This window comes from Drosophila hydei, unplaced genomic scaffold (assembly GCF_003285905.1).
Source record: "Drosophila hydei strain 15085-1641.00,03,60 unplaced genomic scaffold, DhydRS2 tig00000383-arrow-arrow-pilon, whole genome shotgun sequence".
In the NCBI taxonomy this organism is placed as follows: domain Eukaryota; kingdom Metazoa; phylum Arthropoda; class Insecta; order Diptera; family Drosophilidae; genus Drosophila; species Drosophila hydei.
The window spans coordinates 563,262-581,593 of NW_022045721.1; the positions used below are offsets into that span (position 1 = coordinate 563,262).

The window sequence follows — 18,332 nt, forward strand, 5'->3', positions numbered from 1 at the left end:
CGACACCAGTGGAGATGAAGTGTTTTTTATTGTTTTATTTTTTTTTTTTAGTTATGAAGTGGCGGTGTTGGTAGAGTTTGTGCACGTTGCGTAAATAATCCGGGTTCGAATCCTGGTCTCGCAATGTCGATTTTTATTTGTTATTATTTAAATATTATTTAAATGAGTTTGTAATAACAAAACTCAAAGGACTGGGATCAGGGTATCTCCTAGTCGGGCACCCCGACTAGAGCTTTCTTACTTGTTTTAACAATGGTAAAAGGTAAATTTGGAACAAATCGCTTAATCAATCATTTAGAAGCTTGATAAATCCTATAACAAGACTTTTAGCTGTCGAAATTTTGTTAATTTAAATTAAAAAAAATATGAAATTAACAAGAGAAAAGAAGGCTTAAAATGGCTCGAGTAAGAAATGGCAGATATTATTTGGAATTAAGCAATATTTCATAATTTGAGCCCTAGAATAGGTCATACATTCGTTAAGCAATCTCAACTCGCCGAAGCTTCCATCTTGATTTCTCAACTAAAGATAAGCGCAAATTGAGAGTTAACTGCGCAGTGAGAAGCGTCTGGTGAGCAGTGCACAGTGTGGGAAGTTTCGAGCAGTTGCTTATCGGTCTTGCGAGCGGAAGCTTTCACTGAAAAAAACGAGCGAAAAATAATTCTATCTACAGGCCTTCCAGCCTGTTGGTATAACACGACCATCAGTGTTCGAGCGGTTAATCAACATTTTGGGTGCATTGTAGTGTCAGAAAAAAGGAGAGTAAAATGGATCGGAACTCACCCGTTTACTCGAATTACGAGGATTTGCGAGCCTCAGAGCTGCCCTCGGTATCCCACTCCCATGCGGTGAACATTATCAGATCAGATCAAACACCAGAGCATACAGATCTTCATACAAATGCCAAACGTTCTGCTCCGCCAGAATATCGTGGATTCAAGACGTGTAAGAATGGTCTAACTGTGCTAAAACAATTGCTAAAAATGTTGTGAAAAGTAAACAAGATTAGATAAGCGAAGTGCTTTTAATGCAATTCGATGTTGCAAATTGTGCAAAGGTTCAAAAGACCCGCTATGTAGACTATGTGTGGATAATACTAGTTAATATGCAAATGCATTTTAGTTACAAAGCTTATTATCATAACAGGTATAGAGATAACCTGATATATATGTATTTATAAAAGTCAATCTCTTAAGGGCTTTCATTATTATGAGATCTGTAAGAGCGACAGTATTGAATTCGGTACTTCATCTCTAAGCCCTCTATCTGTGTCTATATATATTAAGATAATTATATATATATATATATATATATATATATATATATATATATATATATATATTTATTTATATATATATATATATATATATATATATATATATATATATATATATATATATATATATATATATATATATATATATATATATATATATGTGTGTGTGTGTGTTTAAAATTCTTTCAGAATTTAGTTTGACGGAAAAGGATTAATTAAATTACAAAATAGGTCATCGTTTAGACTGAGCCGCAAAGACTTTTTGTATACCCTGCATTTTGTTAAAATATATGTTATGCAATTTTGATTTTTATTTGATTTTGAATTCCTGCTCCAAATTTCTCAAAATTCTTTAAGTTTAAGTTCAGCTGCAAATTGGGCCATTATGTGATGGAGTTTGCATCTCTTCCAAGCCAATGGAATATGTATATCATATGCTGAAACTTACATTAAAATCTTTTAAGTAAAACAGAATTTATTAAACAAAACGTTTGGCCAATTTGAAAAGCACTTGTCTATTCGAAGAATCGAAATTGCGATTGAATTGTGCTTAAATTGTTAACTTAACTTGCAATTTCTTTCTCACGCTGAGCAGTGTATTTTTATTTTTGAAAATAAAGTGAAGTGGTAGATACAAACTATGGAAATTAAAAAAAAAAAACGCCGAAAGGACTCGGATCAGGGTATCTCCTAGTCGGTCACCTCGCCAAAGAGCTTCCTTATTTGCTTTATTTTGTTTTGCTCAACTTTATGAATCAGCTTCGTAGAGATTACTGGCATTCAACAATTTCATTAACAACAAAAACACAACAGAAACAAGTCGAACTTGTGACTGCGTCATGACACGCCCTTGATTGCTCTTGTGATTGCAGCTGAGAACGATCCGTTGGGCTGCATGGAATGGATAGTGACAATGCTCTCAGTACTGTTCTTCATTGTGACTTGTCCGATATCAGTGTTCATATGCCTGAAGGTTGTGGCGGAATATGAGCGTGCAATTATTTTTCGGCTGGGACGATTGTGCGGCGGTGCTCGTGGTCCGGGCATGTTCTTTGTACTACCCTGCATCGATCAATATCGCAAAGTGGATTTGCGTACGGTTACATTCAATGTGCCGCAGCAGGAAATGCTGACAAAGGACTCGGTGACGGTGACAGTAGACGCAGTTGTCTATTACCGCATTAATGATCCATTGTATGCCATCGTGCGCGTTGAAGACTATAGCACCTCCACTCGTCTGCTGGCTGCCACAACGCTGCGCAATATTGTGGGCACACGCAATCTCACCGAGCTACTGACCGAGCGCGAGACCCTGGCCCATAACATGCAATTGACTCTGGATGAGGCCACTGAGCCCTGGGGCGTCATGGTTGAACGTGTCGAAATGTAAGTCACAAATCAATATCGAAAGACCTATAGAAAGTTTATCAATTGTCGACTCATTCGTTGTAGCAAGGATGTGTCGCTGCCCGTCTCCATGCAGCGCGCGATGGCCGCTGAAGCGGAGGCATCACGCGATGCCCGCGCCAAGGTGATTGCCGCCGAAGGCGAAAAGAAGTCAGCAACTGCCCTCAAGGAAGCCTCCGATGTCATATCCTCTAGTCCATCCGCTTTACAGGTATACCCAGACAGTTCTTCTAGATCGAATGTGTTTGACAACCGTCTTTACCTTTCCAGCTTCGTTATCTGCAAACGCTGAGCAGCATTTCAGCGGAGAAGAACTCAACTATTGTTTTCCCACTGCCCATGGAGCTGCTGACCCCGTATCTGGCAAAGTATATGCCGATGATGCAGTTGCCAGCAAAGCCACCGCAGCAACCATCAGATATGCTGAACGAACAACAAGCAACTTATCCTCAACAAACAATTCTCTAATTAATCTATATATAAATATCTATAAATATATACATACAAGCAAATGTTTTCAAGAATTTTCAACAAAGTATAAAGTTTCGATGCGAGAGATTGCTTGAGCCTTCCTCTTCTGACCACATAACACACGCACACCCACACCCACTCAAACACAAGAGTCGTGCAAATATGGATATGACTTTTAAATACTTAAGATGAAATGAACCCTATGTAGGACTCTGACAAAGTGATTGTTTAACGTGTGTCTTATCAATTAATAGACAACGTGATCATCATTCGAAAGGATGTTCCGGTTTTCAATGGAATACACAATTGCGCACGTAGAAAGCCTAAGGATGTGAAACACTTGAAGGCCTTACGTCCATTAAAATGCGCTAAACACATTTTGTTATCAGCATATAAAATTTATGGGTTTTTCTCTTTGTGTGTTTTTTTTCAACGAACTAATTGATATGCCATTAATTGATTGTATGAATAAAAGTTATTTCTATTTGCACTGCGTTGTTTTAACCATTCATGTAGAAAACTTAGCAAATTGATGATAAGAACAATTAAGACAGCTGGGTCTGACTAGGAGACACCCAGACCCTTGGTCGAGCTGTTTGTAGCTTATACCCCGAACACATGCACACACATACATACATGTATGTACCTAGTTACAATGGATAATAGTTCACTATTTGAGAAAGAAATCAACTCAACTCGAGTCTTCACATTTTTTGCAGTCTTCGTCTTCTTCCATGTCGCCACAATAAATGAAAGTGAATCGATTATTTGATATAAACTTGATTTGCTTCAGAGAAACCTATTTATAATATTTCTCTAGCACTAACAGTTTCAGACGGCTGACGGTACGGGGTTAGATAGCTGAGTCGATGTTATTCAAGAATATATATAATTTATTGAATCTCCTCCTCACCTCCTGCTACATGTTACGTGCAGATTAACAAAACCATTATACCCTGTTTTCTTATATTTAATAGGTTTAGGGTATAATAAAAGAAAAACACAATCAGGTATATCATATTAAATAGTCCAGCGTTATCTATAAGTAGACCGTGGCATATATGGGGTAAAACGATGGATATGTATGTGTGATACGAAGGCGAAATCAACTAACGAGCCAAGCAGCAATCAGATTTGATTAATAAACAACAACAACAACAAGCTGATCGCTCTTGCTGCCAGGTGTTACACCTGTAATCAAATCAGAAATGCATATAAGTCAATTTGTTGACGACCTTTAGCGTGCCCAGTTCAACACAAAGCAGGGCCATGGGCTGACATATAAAAAGGAGACGCCACCTGAAGTGACTCAAACATTGGCAACATGTTATTGTGGAGTATGTGCCTGCTGTTTCTACTGGCTGTCAGCCAAGGGCTGGACTTTGAGGATTCGCCCCGGAAATGTGTTAGTTCTCGTTTGATCGAGAAACGTCGCTTGAATCTTCAGTTCGATGGGAACTGTGATGAGAGGCGCTTTAAACGTCGCGTCGATGCCACATTTCATGGCAAGCCGAAGCCGCGCGCCGAGCTCTTGGCCAACAAATTTCTAACCTCATACAATTTGGAGCAAACTAATTCGCTGGTAAAGCTCGTCAACAAAATAGCCAAGGAGTATTTGGCCAAATGTCCGCCAGTCATCTACTACGACAGCACGGTGACTCGAAAAAATGGGCACCTTTTGGAGAAACTGTTCAAGGTGAGCATTAAGGTCTCAGATTTAGATCGAAACTATTTTTATATAACTGCTCTACATATTAATGTATATCTGTAGACCATGCCAGTGACCTTTTATCACGGCAATATCAAGGACAACTATGAGCCGGAAAATCCCAACTTTAATAGTCACATCGACAACAACTGCAAAAGCTTTATCCTGTTTCTATCGGAGCCAGTAATGGCACGCAAGATTTTGGGTCCCCAAACGGACAGTCGCGTTGTTGTTTTCTCCAGTTCGTCACAGTGGAAACTACGTGACTTCTTGAGCTCCGAATCTTCATCGAATATTGTCAATTTGTTGGTAATAGGTGAATCCTTGATGTCAACTGCAGAGCGCGTAAGTATGCAAGTGGTTCTGTAATCACTTCCCTGTGGCAGCATTAAGATTTTTATAATATACATATGTATGTTTTTATACCCTGATCCCATTGAAAATGGGAAATCAGGGTATAATGGTTTTGTGCAAATGTATGTAACAGGCAGAAGGAGGCGTGGCAGACCCCATAAATATTCTTGATCAGGACGACAAGCCGAGTCGATTAAGCCCTGTCCGTCTGTCTGTCTGTCCGTCTGTCCGTATGAGTGAACGCGTGGATCTCAGCATCTATAAGAGCTAGAGACTTGAACTTTTTTTGTAGGTCCGTGTATAGCACGAGCAGGTCAAGTTTGTTTCAAATATTCAATAACTATTCGCATTTAATTGTTATCGAATAAAAACATTATTGAAATGCAGTAAATAAATTATATCTCTTGTATTTAGTTTTATGTATATTTTATGCAATTTTGATTTTGGTTGGATTTTGGATACCGGCTCCAAATTCCCCAAAATTCTTAAAATTTAAGTTTAGTTCGAACTAGGGCCATTATGTGAAATCGTTTGCATCTCAACCAAGCCAATAGGATATGTAGATCAAATGCTGAAAATTTCATTAAAATCGATTAAGTAGAACAGAAGTTATTAAACAAAACGTTTGGCCAATTTGCAAAAGCACATGTCAGCAACGCCACGCTCACGCATTTTTCCTATGCGTGTGCACACATACATTCAAATGCGTGTATTTTTTCTATTCCAAGAATCGAAATTGCGCTTGAATTGTGCTGAATTATTAGTTGCTACTTATATTCAAATTTGCAACTGCTGGTATAAGCAGTGCAGTGGCTGCGTTGGTAGAGGCGGCGCTCGAGTGCGGCTAGGTGGGGGGTTCGAGACGACCGGTTCAGATGAAACATTTTTATTGTTCTATTTTTTTTTAATTATGAAGTGGTGGTGTTGGTAGAGTTGGTGCACGTTGCGCAAATAATCCAGGTTCGAAACCTGGTCTCGCAATGTCGATTTTTATTTGTTTTCTTTTTTTTTATTTGAATACTCGATACAAACTACGGAAAATATTAAAAACTCAGAGGACTGGGATCAGGGTATCTCCTAGTCGGGCACCCCGACTAGAGTTTTCTTACTTGTTTATTTTTACTTTTACTTTTGCACAGGAGCAACCCTTTGTCCTATACACGCATAAGCTATATGCCGATGGGCTGGGGTCGAACTATGGAATTGTATTGACCAGCTGGATCAGAGGCGCCTTGTCGCGTCCCCATATCAATTTGTTTCCGAATAAGTTAAAGAACGGCTTTGCAGGACATCGTTTTCAGATATCTGCGGCCAATCAGCCGCCATATATCTTTCGCATCAGGTCGCTGGATTCATCTGGGATGGGTCAGTTGCGCTGGGATGGTATCGAGATGCGTCTGTTGAGCATGATTGCCAAACGTCTCAACTTTAGCTTGGACATCACAGAGACGCCCAATGTCGCCAATTCGCGCAGTGTCGTGGACACAATTCAGATGCAGATTTTGCAGGGCACCATCGACATTGGCATGTCCGGTATTTACTTGACGGAGGAACGGATGATGAAGACGGATATGTCTGTGGGTCATTCACGTGACTGTGCGGCATTCATAACGCTGGCTTCGAAGGCCTTGCCCAAATATCGTGCCATAATGGGTCCTTTTCAGTGGCCCGTTTGGGCGGCATTGATCTCCGTATATCTGGGTGGAGTCTTCCCCATTGTTTTCACGGATCGATTAACGCTGAGCCATCTGCTGGGAAATTGGGGTGAAATCGAGAACATGTTCTGGTATGTGTTTGGCATGTTCACTAATGCGTTCACATTTACGGGAAAATACTCCTGGGGCAATACAGAGAAGACGTCCACGCGTCTTCTGATCGGCGCCTATTGGCTCTTCACTATTATCATAACTTCCTGTTACACTGGCTCCATTATAGCGTTTGTCACATTGCCTGCGTTTCCGGATACTGTGGACTCCGTAAAGGACCTGCTTGGTCTCTTCTTTCGCGTCTGCACGCTGGGTAATAAGATAATTATCATACTCTGTCTCTAATCTTACCTCGAACTATAAGAAAACTTTTTTAGACAATGGCGGCTGGGAGAGCTGGTTTCAAAACTCCACCCATGAGGCCACGTCAAAGCTGTACAAAAAAATGGAGTTTGTTACCACCCTTGAGGAGGGTATTGGCAATGTTACTCAGAGCTTTTTTTGGAATTATGCCTTTCTCGGCTCAAGGGCGCGCCTTGAATACCTCGTTCAATCCAACTATTCGAATGAGTAAGCACACTTTTTCTTTTTGATGCTGGCTTGCAACTTTTTGAAATTTATTCTCATATTTTATACCCTGAACCCATTAAAAACGGGAATTTAGGGAATAATGCTTTCTATCACATCGTAAATAGCCTGTAATTTCCAGTCTTTGCAGTCCTATCCCTGTTTGACAGCTATATTCCCTTTGACTTCATCAGCCGATTCGTCAAAACTTGTAGGTTCACGCTTACTGGAGCATGCCGTTCTCGGGAAAAACTGTATTTGCCAAAGCTTTCCAGTTAGACTTACCAAAAACTATATGCCTCTGTAGAGTATGGCAAATCGGAAAAAGCATGACTTCCAAAATTTTATAGCTGGTAGTGTTTAGGCCGTAAATGCGAATTATATAGTCTATAGTACACTCTTACTTGCTTTATCCGGGGAAGGAATATCTGCTCTTATATCTCAAATTACATGTCTTCTGTTTGAAGGTTGCTAACGATAAAGTAATTAGCGATTTGCCAAGACCTTCGTAGGCGCATCCGAATCAACACTAATGAACTATATTACTTGAGGGTATGCTCGAATATATATTTTCCATATCAAGTATCCATATTCTTCAATATGATTTTCACTCTGTAAACAAAACTCCACTTATAGAAATTAAAAATATATTTTGAGTATCTAATTCCTAGAAATTAGAATGTTAAGTTTTCAGTCAATCAAGACTTATTAAGTTACATGATCAAGGTTACGCGGAAACAATGAACCCCTTGTAAATGGGGTTTTAGAATATCAGACCTCTTTAATAGCTTAACTACTTTGCGATCATTTCGTCAGGAACCTCTCACGACGTTCGGCACTACATCTGAGCGAAGAATGTTTTGCGCTCTTTCAAATTGGCTTCCTCTTTCCACTGAATTCTGTATATAAGCGAAAGATTGATTCGATGATAATGATGGCGCAGGAGAGTGGACTTATGATCAAGCTGGGTCATGAGGTCAGCTGGGCCATGCAGAGGTCGGCAACAGGGCGACTCTTGCAGGCGAGTACCACCTCAGCGTTGCGAGAAATCATACAGGAGGAGCGCCAGTTGACCACCGCCGACACGGAGGGCATGTTCTTGCTGATGGGCATTGGCTATTTATTGGGCGCCATTGCGCTAACATCCGAGATTGTTGGCGGCATCACCAACAAGTGTCGACAAATTTTAAAACGTTCACGCAAATCGGCCTCTAGCACCTGGTCATCTCGGCACAATTCGGCCGTGGTGCGGACCACAGCCGAACAACTGGCACACAACTTGCGTAAGGCGGCGCGTCGGCATGCTGCGGAAGATGCCAATCAACGAATGGGATTCGGGATGCGGGAGTTCAATCTGACACGCACAACGCTACGCGAGCTATACAATTCCAATAGACCGGAGGAGTCCGAGTCACGACAAGTCGATGCAGCTGCTGTTTCATGGGCCACAATTAACGAGGTACCCAACGAAGTCTATGAATCCCTGGACGGTCTCGACCAGTACATAGCCCAACTGGAGTTGGCCGATGAGCAAAAGAACGACGAAGCCATCGATAATGACATTTCAAAGGGGTGAATTGACATCGGTCCAGGCAATGATCATTCCATCGATTAAATATATATTAAATATTCAAAAACATAGATAATTCGAAGATGGAACTTCAAACTTCATGTCTCAAATTACAATTTACATGTTTTAAATTAAAAGCTAAAATATATAGATATATTCAGTTATTCAGTAGGCCGCTTGGAACTATTGACCTTTACTTGCACTGAAATTTTTTATTCTCCCTTCAACCACTTCCCTCAGCAAGTATTTTCGTTAATAAATAAAACAACAGGTTTTTTTCTAACTAATTTTCATGAGATTTGATTTTACATATTCATTCAGTTTACTTGCTTATGCTCTAGGAATATGTTCGCGTTGGTGCGCATTCGATTCATCAAAGGAAACTTTGTAAAGTACATTAGAAGTCTCTCTACTATGACTAGGAGAGAGACGGAGAAACATCGGAGAATAACAATACTCAAACGAGATTTTTTCATAACAAAAAAAAAAAGAGTAAAATAATAATAAAAAGCTGAGCTTAAAGTTAAAGCTATGCCTAATGAATGTACAAATTACAGAATGTTTTTAAATAGACATCTATCGAAGAATGCATGCGAATATATTAGACATAGAAAACGAGGAGACTGTGTGAGAGAGACAGAGAACAAGATAGCATTATTTAGACTCCTCGATTTGGTAAGTCCTTCACTTTGTAGATGCGCACAAGCCAATGCTCTGTTGTATAAGCCTCCTCGAGCACATCAAGCTCAAAGTCCTTGTTGCCAATCTCAGCGGCACGCACACGATCATAGCCCTGCGCTTTACCTCCCTCTGTATACATTTGCCCGAAGCGATAATAGCACATCTTGTACATGAGGCAATTGAGTAGGGTGGGGGAGCCCTCTTTATCGACACGAAACTCTCCATTTGCCGCATAATAGTCCTTTTCTTTGATGTGTGCGCCACGATCAGTGCTACCGCCAATTCGCACCATCCATAAGAATTTGTTTATATCGTCGGACGAGTAGCCCGTCAGTCCTCCAAAAATTACCAAGACATAGTCAACGTCCAGTTCACGCATAATTTCGTATGCCTTCTCTTCAGACGACGCCATTGCCTGACCGACACGAGAAATGTGCGTATTGTTCCAGGTGTTGTTGTCCACCAATATCGTCCGATTAGCCATTGCCGTTATTTGATAGCCATAATCCCACCAGGACATGATACGTGCGTTCTAAAAAGCATATAATAATATAGATGGTATATTAATTTTGAAAATTAATTTGGAATACCCAAGAAACTGATTTCGCATATTCAGCAACATTTTATTAGTACTCATGATGTATCATACTCTTCCTATCAAGAATTTACAATTTGTATTCATCATCAATGCAAAACATATCTATCCCTCTCTCTCTCTCTCTTCTATGGTACCAACTCACCTCAGGTGTATTCATTTGCAGCCAGTAATAAGCCTCGCGGAAGTCGTCAAAAATGATGCGGCCACCATCGTGGGAGCGCGCGCTGAGCACAATGCTTGGCGAGGAGTAGGCCTCAGAGGTGACCCAGGTACAGTGAAACGTATAAACGATAAGCATCAGCGTTATAATAGTGACAAAACCAATGGCCACCTCACTCTTGACTCCACCACTTTGCTGTTCCATTTTCTTGTGTTGCCGTTTGCTTTCTGTTGCTGGCTTTGCACCACCTGTGTCCACACTCTTTATGTACTTGGCCAGCAGATGGGATATGGCAATACCGGAAAGAACGCACATCACAGGCGCTAACACAAGCATTAGACGCACCATAACGCCAGCAAAATAAATGCTAGTGACGCCATACAAAATTATAAAGATGTTGGCATCTGTTAACCGCGAGAAACAGAAATAGAGGCCAGCGGGAAAAAGAAAGACAAGAATCTAAAATGGAAAGAAATGCAAATTAATAAAAAACTTGGAAATAGAATTGACGTAAATGAAGTTGCATCAGCGATCAAAGTGCTTGTAATCAATGAGTGCATTAAGGCGCTAGTCATTCACGTTGTTTTTGGTGTCATCATCTGAGCAGATGCTTCTCAATTATAAGCTAGTGTTCTTTACCTGCAGATCGAAGTAGAATGATGACCAAGATGTGGGCTGATGCTCCGACACAGAGGCGATAATTGGAATGTGATTCTTGGCATAAGATGGATCTAGCAGCGAATAAAAACGTCCCGTCCAAGGCGATACCTTGCCTGTTAATGTCAGCACGGTTCCAACAATCAACACCATACTGATCACGCTCGATACTAGTGTCTTAAAGAGGAGATCAAAGTGGTCCTTGGGCATACGTGAGCGTAAATAGTCCACAAAAGCGTGTATCTGGCAGAGACCGAACACACCCAAAGCCTGAAAGAGAACAACGTACAAAAAATGAGTTTCGAAATAGATAAAATTCAGTAAAATAAGCAACATATTGTTTGTATCAGATAATTATATAGTACTCATTATGTTTCATACTCTTCCTATCAAGAATTACATAAGTAATCATCATATTGCTAAATCAAACTAAATATGATTGAAATTTATAAGACTTACTAGCATGTGCTCAGAGCTCTGGATAGGCTGAAAGCCCACAAACGATATCTGCATCGAGAGTATAGTGCCAACGCAATATAGAGTACTATATGCTATATAAATGCGATGTGAAAAACGGCCAGTAATCATCAGAGTAATGACATGGAGCGGGATCAGATTGATGAGGAAGACATAGCCGCCCCACGAGGACACCATGTAGAAATAAGCAAGCGCTGACATTGCCGACCAGAATATAGTGCCCGTTTTAACAGCCTTGATCCAAAGATAGTAAGTGAAGAGCATGCAAAATATAGCAATGCCTTCGTTGTCATAGGAACCAGCCACCGAACGTGATATATAGCCCGGTACGATGGATATAAGCGCTGAAGCAACCAAACCAGCACCAATGCTCTGTAAATATTCAACATTATTTCAGAATAGATTCTCATGCACGTGCTTATTTTTAACCTCACTGTTGTGTCGTGTGGTACTCACGTGTATCTCCTTGGTTAATGCATAGGTTACAAGCGTAGTGAGCGAGGAGAAGAACGGCGCCAAAAATACGCATACATTACGTATGTCAATGGTAATGTTCAGCATCCACATAAGCCTGTACAGGGCCGCTGATGTAACCATTAATCCAGGATAAATGGTGCCGCCAATGATGCGGCCAAGCGGATACCAGGCACGGTCATCAAACCAATTGTGGAATTTGTAAAAGCCTTGCTCGGCCAAGAACCGCGTGGTGCGGTAATTAAAATATGGATCGAATTCATGTATGACGCTTTCAAAACGCAGCACGGAGAATAAGCGCGTGGCGAACGCTGCAAATCGAAAAAAAGTTATTAAGTTGGTTGCATCCCATTAAAATCGAACGAACAAATCTTGCTCCGATATTTGAATAACTTAGTTCTATTCCACACAGTTGATTACATCGATGATATATCGATATATCTATCGATATAAAAATTGCACATATACATATGAATTTAAAAATGTACAGCCACTTACATACATATAAACGCATCTCGCCCCCGTAAATTAGTACATATTGCAAAAGACTCACATAAAACAGCGGCCAAAATAAGTATCGCTAGTTTAACAAGATGCTCTTGCTTTTCCCAAGTTAGGAAACCCCGTGCTTTCGTCGCCGCACCACTGCTTCCACTGCCAATGTCCATGGGCATGGCCGGTATTTGTATGCGTTTGTTTTATGGCTGAGTCCTACTGTTAAGTGCCGGTGCGGCTTTTGTTCGTTGTTAATTATTGGCTTGTCTGGGTTAAACCACAAGCAACTCCACACACGGATTTGCACATTAACCACGCAGCAATTCTGCACATAACCTGCGCTTTTTACGGTGCGCAGAACGAGTTTAAAAACAAACAAAATATATGAAAATAAACGCGGCGCAGCTTCGTGGCACCCTAAAGAAAAATTCGCTTCACGCCTGACTTTTGAGTACTGTTATCGATAATCTAGTGTATGCGCCAAGTAATCGCCGATTATTCATTTTTAGCAACGGCAATCTTGTACGATATTAAAATCTTAAATTCAGCGCCAAACCGATTTTATTTTCCTCTGTGTCCAATCTTAACAACACAAATGCAAATAATTTTTTTTATCGTATTTCTTTTCTACAATTTTAAAATTGAATGCATATAGCACAGTTGATTCTGTTCTTTTGCTAATGTATGTTTGTTACGCATATATACTTACATATTTTGTTAACGTTTGTTTGTTACGTATAGACATACTTACATATGTTATAGATATACAGTTTGCTGAGGGTTGGCAGCCCAGAAAATGTTTTGGCACTGGCAATCCATATGTATTTAAGAACACGCGACACTCGATTCGATGTGCTCTTGACAGTAGGACTTGTATAATAATAGTATAAAAAATATTTAGTGGCAATTGCGCTGTCTCGTATCATAACATAGTTCCGCTTTAATTTGTATGCATTTATCCCTTGACTCATTTTTGTATATTCAATGAGCAAGCGTTCTTTGTTCATGGAGCGTTGATTACCCATGGTGTGTTGCCATCACAACAGCCGGCTATCAACATCGAGAGTGGTTTGAAATTATACTCGTTTGAAATTCACTCTGAAGCGTTTGTTTGTCTTTTTCATACATAAGCTCCCACACATTAGGCAGACATTCAAATGCGCGCGTTCATTCAGATATACAGTTTTGGCTGCATTGAAAATTATCAGCTGTTCGTGATATGTGTTGCGGGGTTTCGATAACATTATGTTACGATAAACGATGCGTCACTCACAATTGAGTAATGATTTATGTGGGTAGCTTTATCAATCTCACTGCGCATGTCGTCACAATTTTTGCTTTCAAGTCTTATGGTAATCTTGATGTAAACAATATTCTGTCCAATATTGTTCAGTATTGTGATTTTAATTTAAACCAATGTGTAATTGAAAATGTGTCTATTTGTATAGTTCAATTTTTAAAATGTAAATTTACCTTATTAAATAGACAGCAAGCGTTCTGCTACCTAGTGCTCGTGCTCAAATCTATTATTCTGTGACGTCATAGCTGTCATAGTTTACTCTCTCGTGTGAATGCCGACTGCGGGACATGCGCAATGCATAACTCCAATTCATTAAATCGCGGTCGTCTGGTCGTTGTTGTCGTTGCTGTCGTGCGGACGTCGTCGCTGCTCTCCCGATTTATTGTTATTGTTTTTGCTTTAAAGCGCTAAATTTTTTTTATTTATCAGCCAAGACACGCATTTGTTTCAACTGGTAAAATAAATACTTAATTGCAACTAACAATAAAGTGTTCTCTCGTGTGTATGTCCGTATTAACATCCATGATATGTGTGTGTGATAAACAGAAATTGGTTTTTGCAACTGCTCAGCCACATACTTACTAGAATATACGCAAACACATATATTTAAACTAGTTAAAATGTCAATATGTATATAACCTAAACGAAGGGCAGTAGCCGCCGCAGCAGCAGCATCAGCAGTTAGCGACGTTGTGTTTGTGATATGTATAATCTTATCTGTTGTCGCTATTTTGTTCTCATTGTTTTTAACATATAACTGTATGAGTCAGTGTGCATATATATATATATATATATATATATATATATATATATGTATATATATATATATATATATATACATACATATATATATAACTATAATTTTATATATCGATATATATATATATATATATATATATATATATATATATATATATATATACCTAAAATCTGTGCCCGCACTTTAAGTAAATTGTAATTTAATTAATATCGCTCAAATCAACTGTTATACAGAGCAGGGACACCGCCTACAATTAAAGCAGCTGCATCAGCAAGAATAACAACACGAACTACAACAACGACTCAACGAGGTAAGTTGTTAGAAGTATGTATGTTTCCGGGCTAGGGGTAGTCCCCTCTGCAAAGCGGGGCCAAAATCAAATTGATTTATGTATATATATATATATATATATATACATATATACATACATATACATATACATATACAAGCGTATGCATGCACATGCAGCTCATAAAATTCTCAAGAATGGTGAAAAATCGAACATCAACGCATGGCCAAGCGGGTGGTGCTGGCAGCGGCCACGGCAGTGGTGGCGCTGCTGCTGGTGGTGTTAGTGGTAGTTGCATACACACGCATACGCGAATAGAAATAAGTTTGCTTTAATATGTGCCATAGAAGAAGTAGCAGCAACTTCAATGCATCACGCATTCATTCTCTCTCTCTCTCTCTCTCTCTCTCTCTCTCTGTCTCTCTCTCTATCTCCCTCTCTCTCCCCCTCTCTCTCTCTCTCTCTCTCTCTCTGTCTTCGTTTTCTGTGTATGGGTGAAATATAATGGCGATTATGTTTTTTTTACTTATTTCGATCTAAGTAATAAACATTGCAATCTCTTGTGCTTTACCATAATAATAATTCGGAAAATGCCTAATACTGGAAAATACATTTATTTTTAAAATACAATCAGTGAGCTATAAGTAATTATTAGTATTAAGATAGCAAATTTATGACTACAATAATAATTTGTAGTCATAAATTTGCTATCTTAATACTTATAATTACTTATTCAAAAATAATTATTTCTACTGTTTCTTTAATTTGATTTTTCTTTTATGAAAAGCTTGAAAGCTTTTAGTTTAGTTTATATTATATTTATATTGAAATCTATATATATAGATCGATTAAACTACTCTCTACTCTCTACTCTCTACTCTCTACTCTCTACTCTCTACTCTCTACTCTCTACTCTCTACTCTCTACTCTCTACTCTCTACTCTCTACTCTCTACTCTCTACTCTCTACTCTCTACTCTCTACTCTCTACTCTCTACTCTCTACTCTCTACTCTCTACTCTCTACTCTCTACTCTCTACTCTCTACTCTCTACTCTCTACTCTCTACTCTCTACTCTCTACTCTCTACTCTCTACTCTCTACTCTCTACTCTCTACTCTCTACTCTCTACTCTCTACTCTCTACTCTCTACTCTCTACTCTCTACCTCTACTCTCTACTCTCTACTCTCTACTCTCTACTCTCTACTCTCTACTCTCTACTCTCTACTCTCTACTCTCTACTCTCTACTCTCTACTCTCTACTCTCTACTCTCTACTCTCTACTCTCTACTCTCTACTCTCTACTCTCTACTCTCTACTCTCTACTCTCTACTCTCTACTCTCTACTCTCTACTCTCTACTCTCTACCTCTACTCTCTACTCTCTACTCTCTACTCTCTACTCTCTACTCTCTACTCTCTACTCTCTACTCTCTACTCTCTACTCTCTACTCTCTACTCTCTACTCTCTACTCTCTACTCTCTACTCTCTACTCTCTACTCTCTACTCTCTACTCTCTACTCTCTACTCTCTACTCTCTACTCTCTACTCTCTACTCTCTACTCTCTACTCTCTACTCTCTACTCTCCTACTCTCTACTCTCTACTCTCTACTCTCTACTCTCTACTCTCTACTCTCTACTCTCTACTCTCTACTCTCTACTCTCTACTCTCTACTCTCTACTCTCTACTCTCTACTCTCTACTCTCTACTCTCTACTCTCTACTCTCTACTCTCTACTCTCTACTCTCTACTCTCTACTCTCTACTCTCTACTCTCTACTCTCTACTCTCTACTCTCTACTCTCTACTCTCTACTCTCTACTCTCTACTCTCTACCTCTCTACTCTCTACTCTCTACTCTCTACTCTCTACTCTCTACTCTCTACTCTCTACTCTCTACTCTCTACTCTCTACTCTCTACTCTCTACTCTCTACTCTCTACTCTCTACTCTCTACTCTCTACTCTCTACTCTCTACTCTCTACTCTCTACTCTCTACTCTCTACTCTCTACTCTCTACTTTCTACTCTCTACTCTCTACTCTCTACTCTCTACTCTCTACTCTCTACTCTCTACTCCCTACTCTATACTCTCTACTCTCTACACTCAACTCGTTACTCTATAGAAGTATTAAATTAAAAATGCTAATTATTTATTTAAATTGAGTTTTGTGAGGAAGATGAACAACTAAAGTTACAGTTTAAAGTTTAAAGTTCCTATATAAGATTTTAATACCCTTAAATCGGTCAGTTTTAAATGAGATATACATTTGAAGAACACATGTATATACATATACATATGCATATTTATATATTCGGTGTCATCAGCGGAGTCATTAAAGCCGATGAGTCAGAGAAAAGTGATTAAACAAACTATTTTTAATTACTCTTTAAATTATTTTTAACTTCTTCCGTCATATGTGCAACAACATACATCGTTTCTAATATATAAATTAGGATTAAATTATTTGATAGTATATGAGCTATTCCGTATTATTTCTTACCTTTTTTATCACCAACGCAGCTGACAACTGAAATAAACGTCAGATTATTTATATATAATTACATGGTTCCAAAGTAGTTTTTATACCTTGCACTCAAAATAGAAAATTCAGGGTATACTGGTTTTGTTGAAATGTATGTAATAGGCAGATGAAGGCGTTGCAGACCCCATAAAGTATATACATACGGATGGACAGACAGAACGATAGACTGACAGATGGGCGAACAGAGCACCCGACTCTGCACTTCGTCCTGATTATGACTTAATGGGGCTTGCCACTCAATAGGTTCATATGCTAATTATTATTATTATTATTTTACCATCGGCGTTGTCTCCCTTTTGTTTATTCGTGGGAAACGGAAATTGTAAAAAACTTGTCGACTGCTCTCGACTTTCTGTGTTTACCTGAGGCTAGGCAACTGCGAGCCAGCGGCATTTGTCCACATCTTCACCAGCTTCAGACGTAGCTGCAACGCCGTGTTCAATGTTAACAATATAATGAAACAAGCGATACGAGTTCAATGCGGCTTTTAAAATTTTATGTGATTAAATGCATAAACGACGCTTGAAAGAGAGAGAGAGAGCGATAGAGAAATAGATAAAATTGATAAATTTGTAAACCACAAATGAACATTTACGTACGTACATGCTCAAGAGTGTAGGTGTTGGTGGCTGTGCGTATTTTCGCAAGCAATACACTTGAGCTAAGCCATCGCTAACTGATTGTTAGCTTTCAAGGTAACAGCATGCGATGACTTCATCCGCTTTGACCATTTTCTTGTTTTCAGTTTGAATCCACAAGATACATATGTGTATGTGAGTGTAAATAGCTGCATGCTTGTGGGTGTGTATGTGTCTGTGCCTGTATTAGACATCCCCA

The 18,332-nt window shown here is 39.3% G+C and overlaps 4 protein-coding genes and 2 non-coding genes across 13 annotated transcripts in view; 3 read left to right on the forward strand and 3 right to left on the reverse strand.

Moving 5' to 3' along the window:
- The first annotated feature begins 601 nt into the window (after nt 1–601).
- LOC111594068 (band 7 protein AGAP004871) lies at nt 602–3,597 on the forward strand. The gene is made up of 4 exons (XM_023307201.2): nt 602–946; nt 2,150–2,663; nt 2,730–2,895; nt 2,955–3,597. Exons 1-4 carry the CDS (start codon nt 769–771, stop codon nt 3,150–3,152), a joined length of 1,056 nt encoding a protein of 351 aa, XP_023162969.2. The 5' UTR covers nt 602–768; the 3' UTR covers nt 3,153–3,597.
- A 752-nt stretch (nt 3,598–4,349) lies between these two features.
- LOC111594078 (ionotropic receptor 21a) lies at nt 4,350–9,284 on the forward strand. Its single transcript, XM_023307220.2, has 5 exons — nt 4,350–4,851; nt 4,927–5,208; nt 6,357–7,236; nt 7,301–7,493; nt 8,307–9,284. Exons 1-5 carry the CDS (start codon nt 4,480–4,482, stop codon nt 9,064–9,066), a joined length of 2,487 nt encoding a protein of 828 aa, XP_023162988.2. The 5' UTR covers nt 4,350–4,479; the 3' UTR covers nt 9,067–9,284.
- A 60-nt stretch (nt 9,285–9,344) lies between these two features.
- Nucleotides 9,345–13,720, reverse strand: LOC111594079 (dolichyl-diphosphooligosaccharide--protein glycosyltransferase subunit STT3A). Of its 2 annotated transcripts, none has more exons than XM_023307221.2 (6): nt 13,354–13,720; nt 12,090–12,418; nt 11,616–12,005; nt 11,139–11,426; nt 10,482–10,958; nt 9,345–10,273 (listed from the first exon to the last, which is right to left on the reverse strand). In XM_023307221.2, exons 1-6 carry the CDS (start codon nt 13,625–13,627, stop codon nt 9,719–9,721), a joined length of 2,313 nt encoding a protein of 770 aa, XP_023162989.1. In that variant the 5' UTR covers nt 13,628–13,720; the 3' UTR covers nt 9,345–9,718. The 2 variants fall into 2 exon arrangements, with proteins under 2 accessions (XP_023162989.1, XP_023162990.1); XM_023307222.2 differs by lacking the exon at nt 13,354–13,720 and adding an exon at nt 12,661–13,068.
- On the reverse strand, nt 10,347–10,433 carry LOC111594085. The gene has a single exon (XR_002751086.1). It is a non-coding gene; the product is annotated as a small nucleolar RNA Me28S-U3344 (small nucleolar RNA).
- On the reverse strand, nt 11,498–11,578 carry LOC111594084. The gene has a single exon (XR_002751085.2). It is a non-coding gene; the product is annotated as a small nucleolar RNA Me28S-U3344 (small nucleolar RNA).
- A 166-nt stretch (nt 13,721–13,886) lies between the features above and the next one.
- The window catches only part of LOC111594081 (blood vessel epicardial substance), a 35,602-nt gene continuing 31,156 nt past the window's right edge, over nt 13,887–18,332 (forward strand). For 4 of the 7 annotated variants that reach the window (XM_030224189.1, XM_030224190.1, XM_030224185.1 and 1 more), the window contains exons 1-2: nt 14,208–14,356; nt 14,896–14,972. The gene's annotated coding sequence lies outside the window, so the exon portion shown is untranslated. Of the gene's footprint in view, nt 13,955–14,207; nt 14,357–14,580; nt 14,662–14,895; nt 14,973–18,332 lie in introns of those variants that run through there. The other 3 variants (XM_030224187.1, XM_030224186.1, XM_023307224.2) reach the window with 3 other exon arrangements.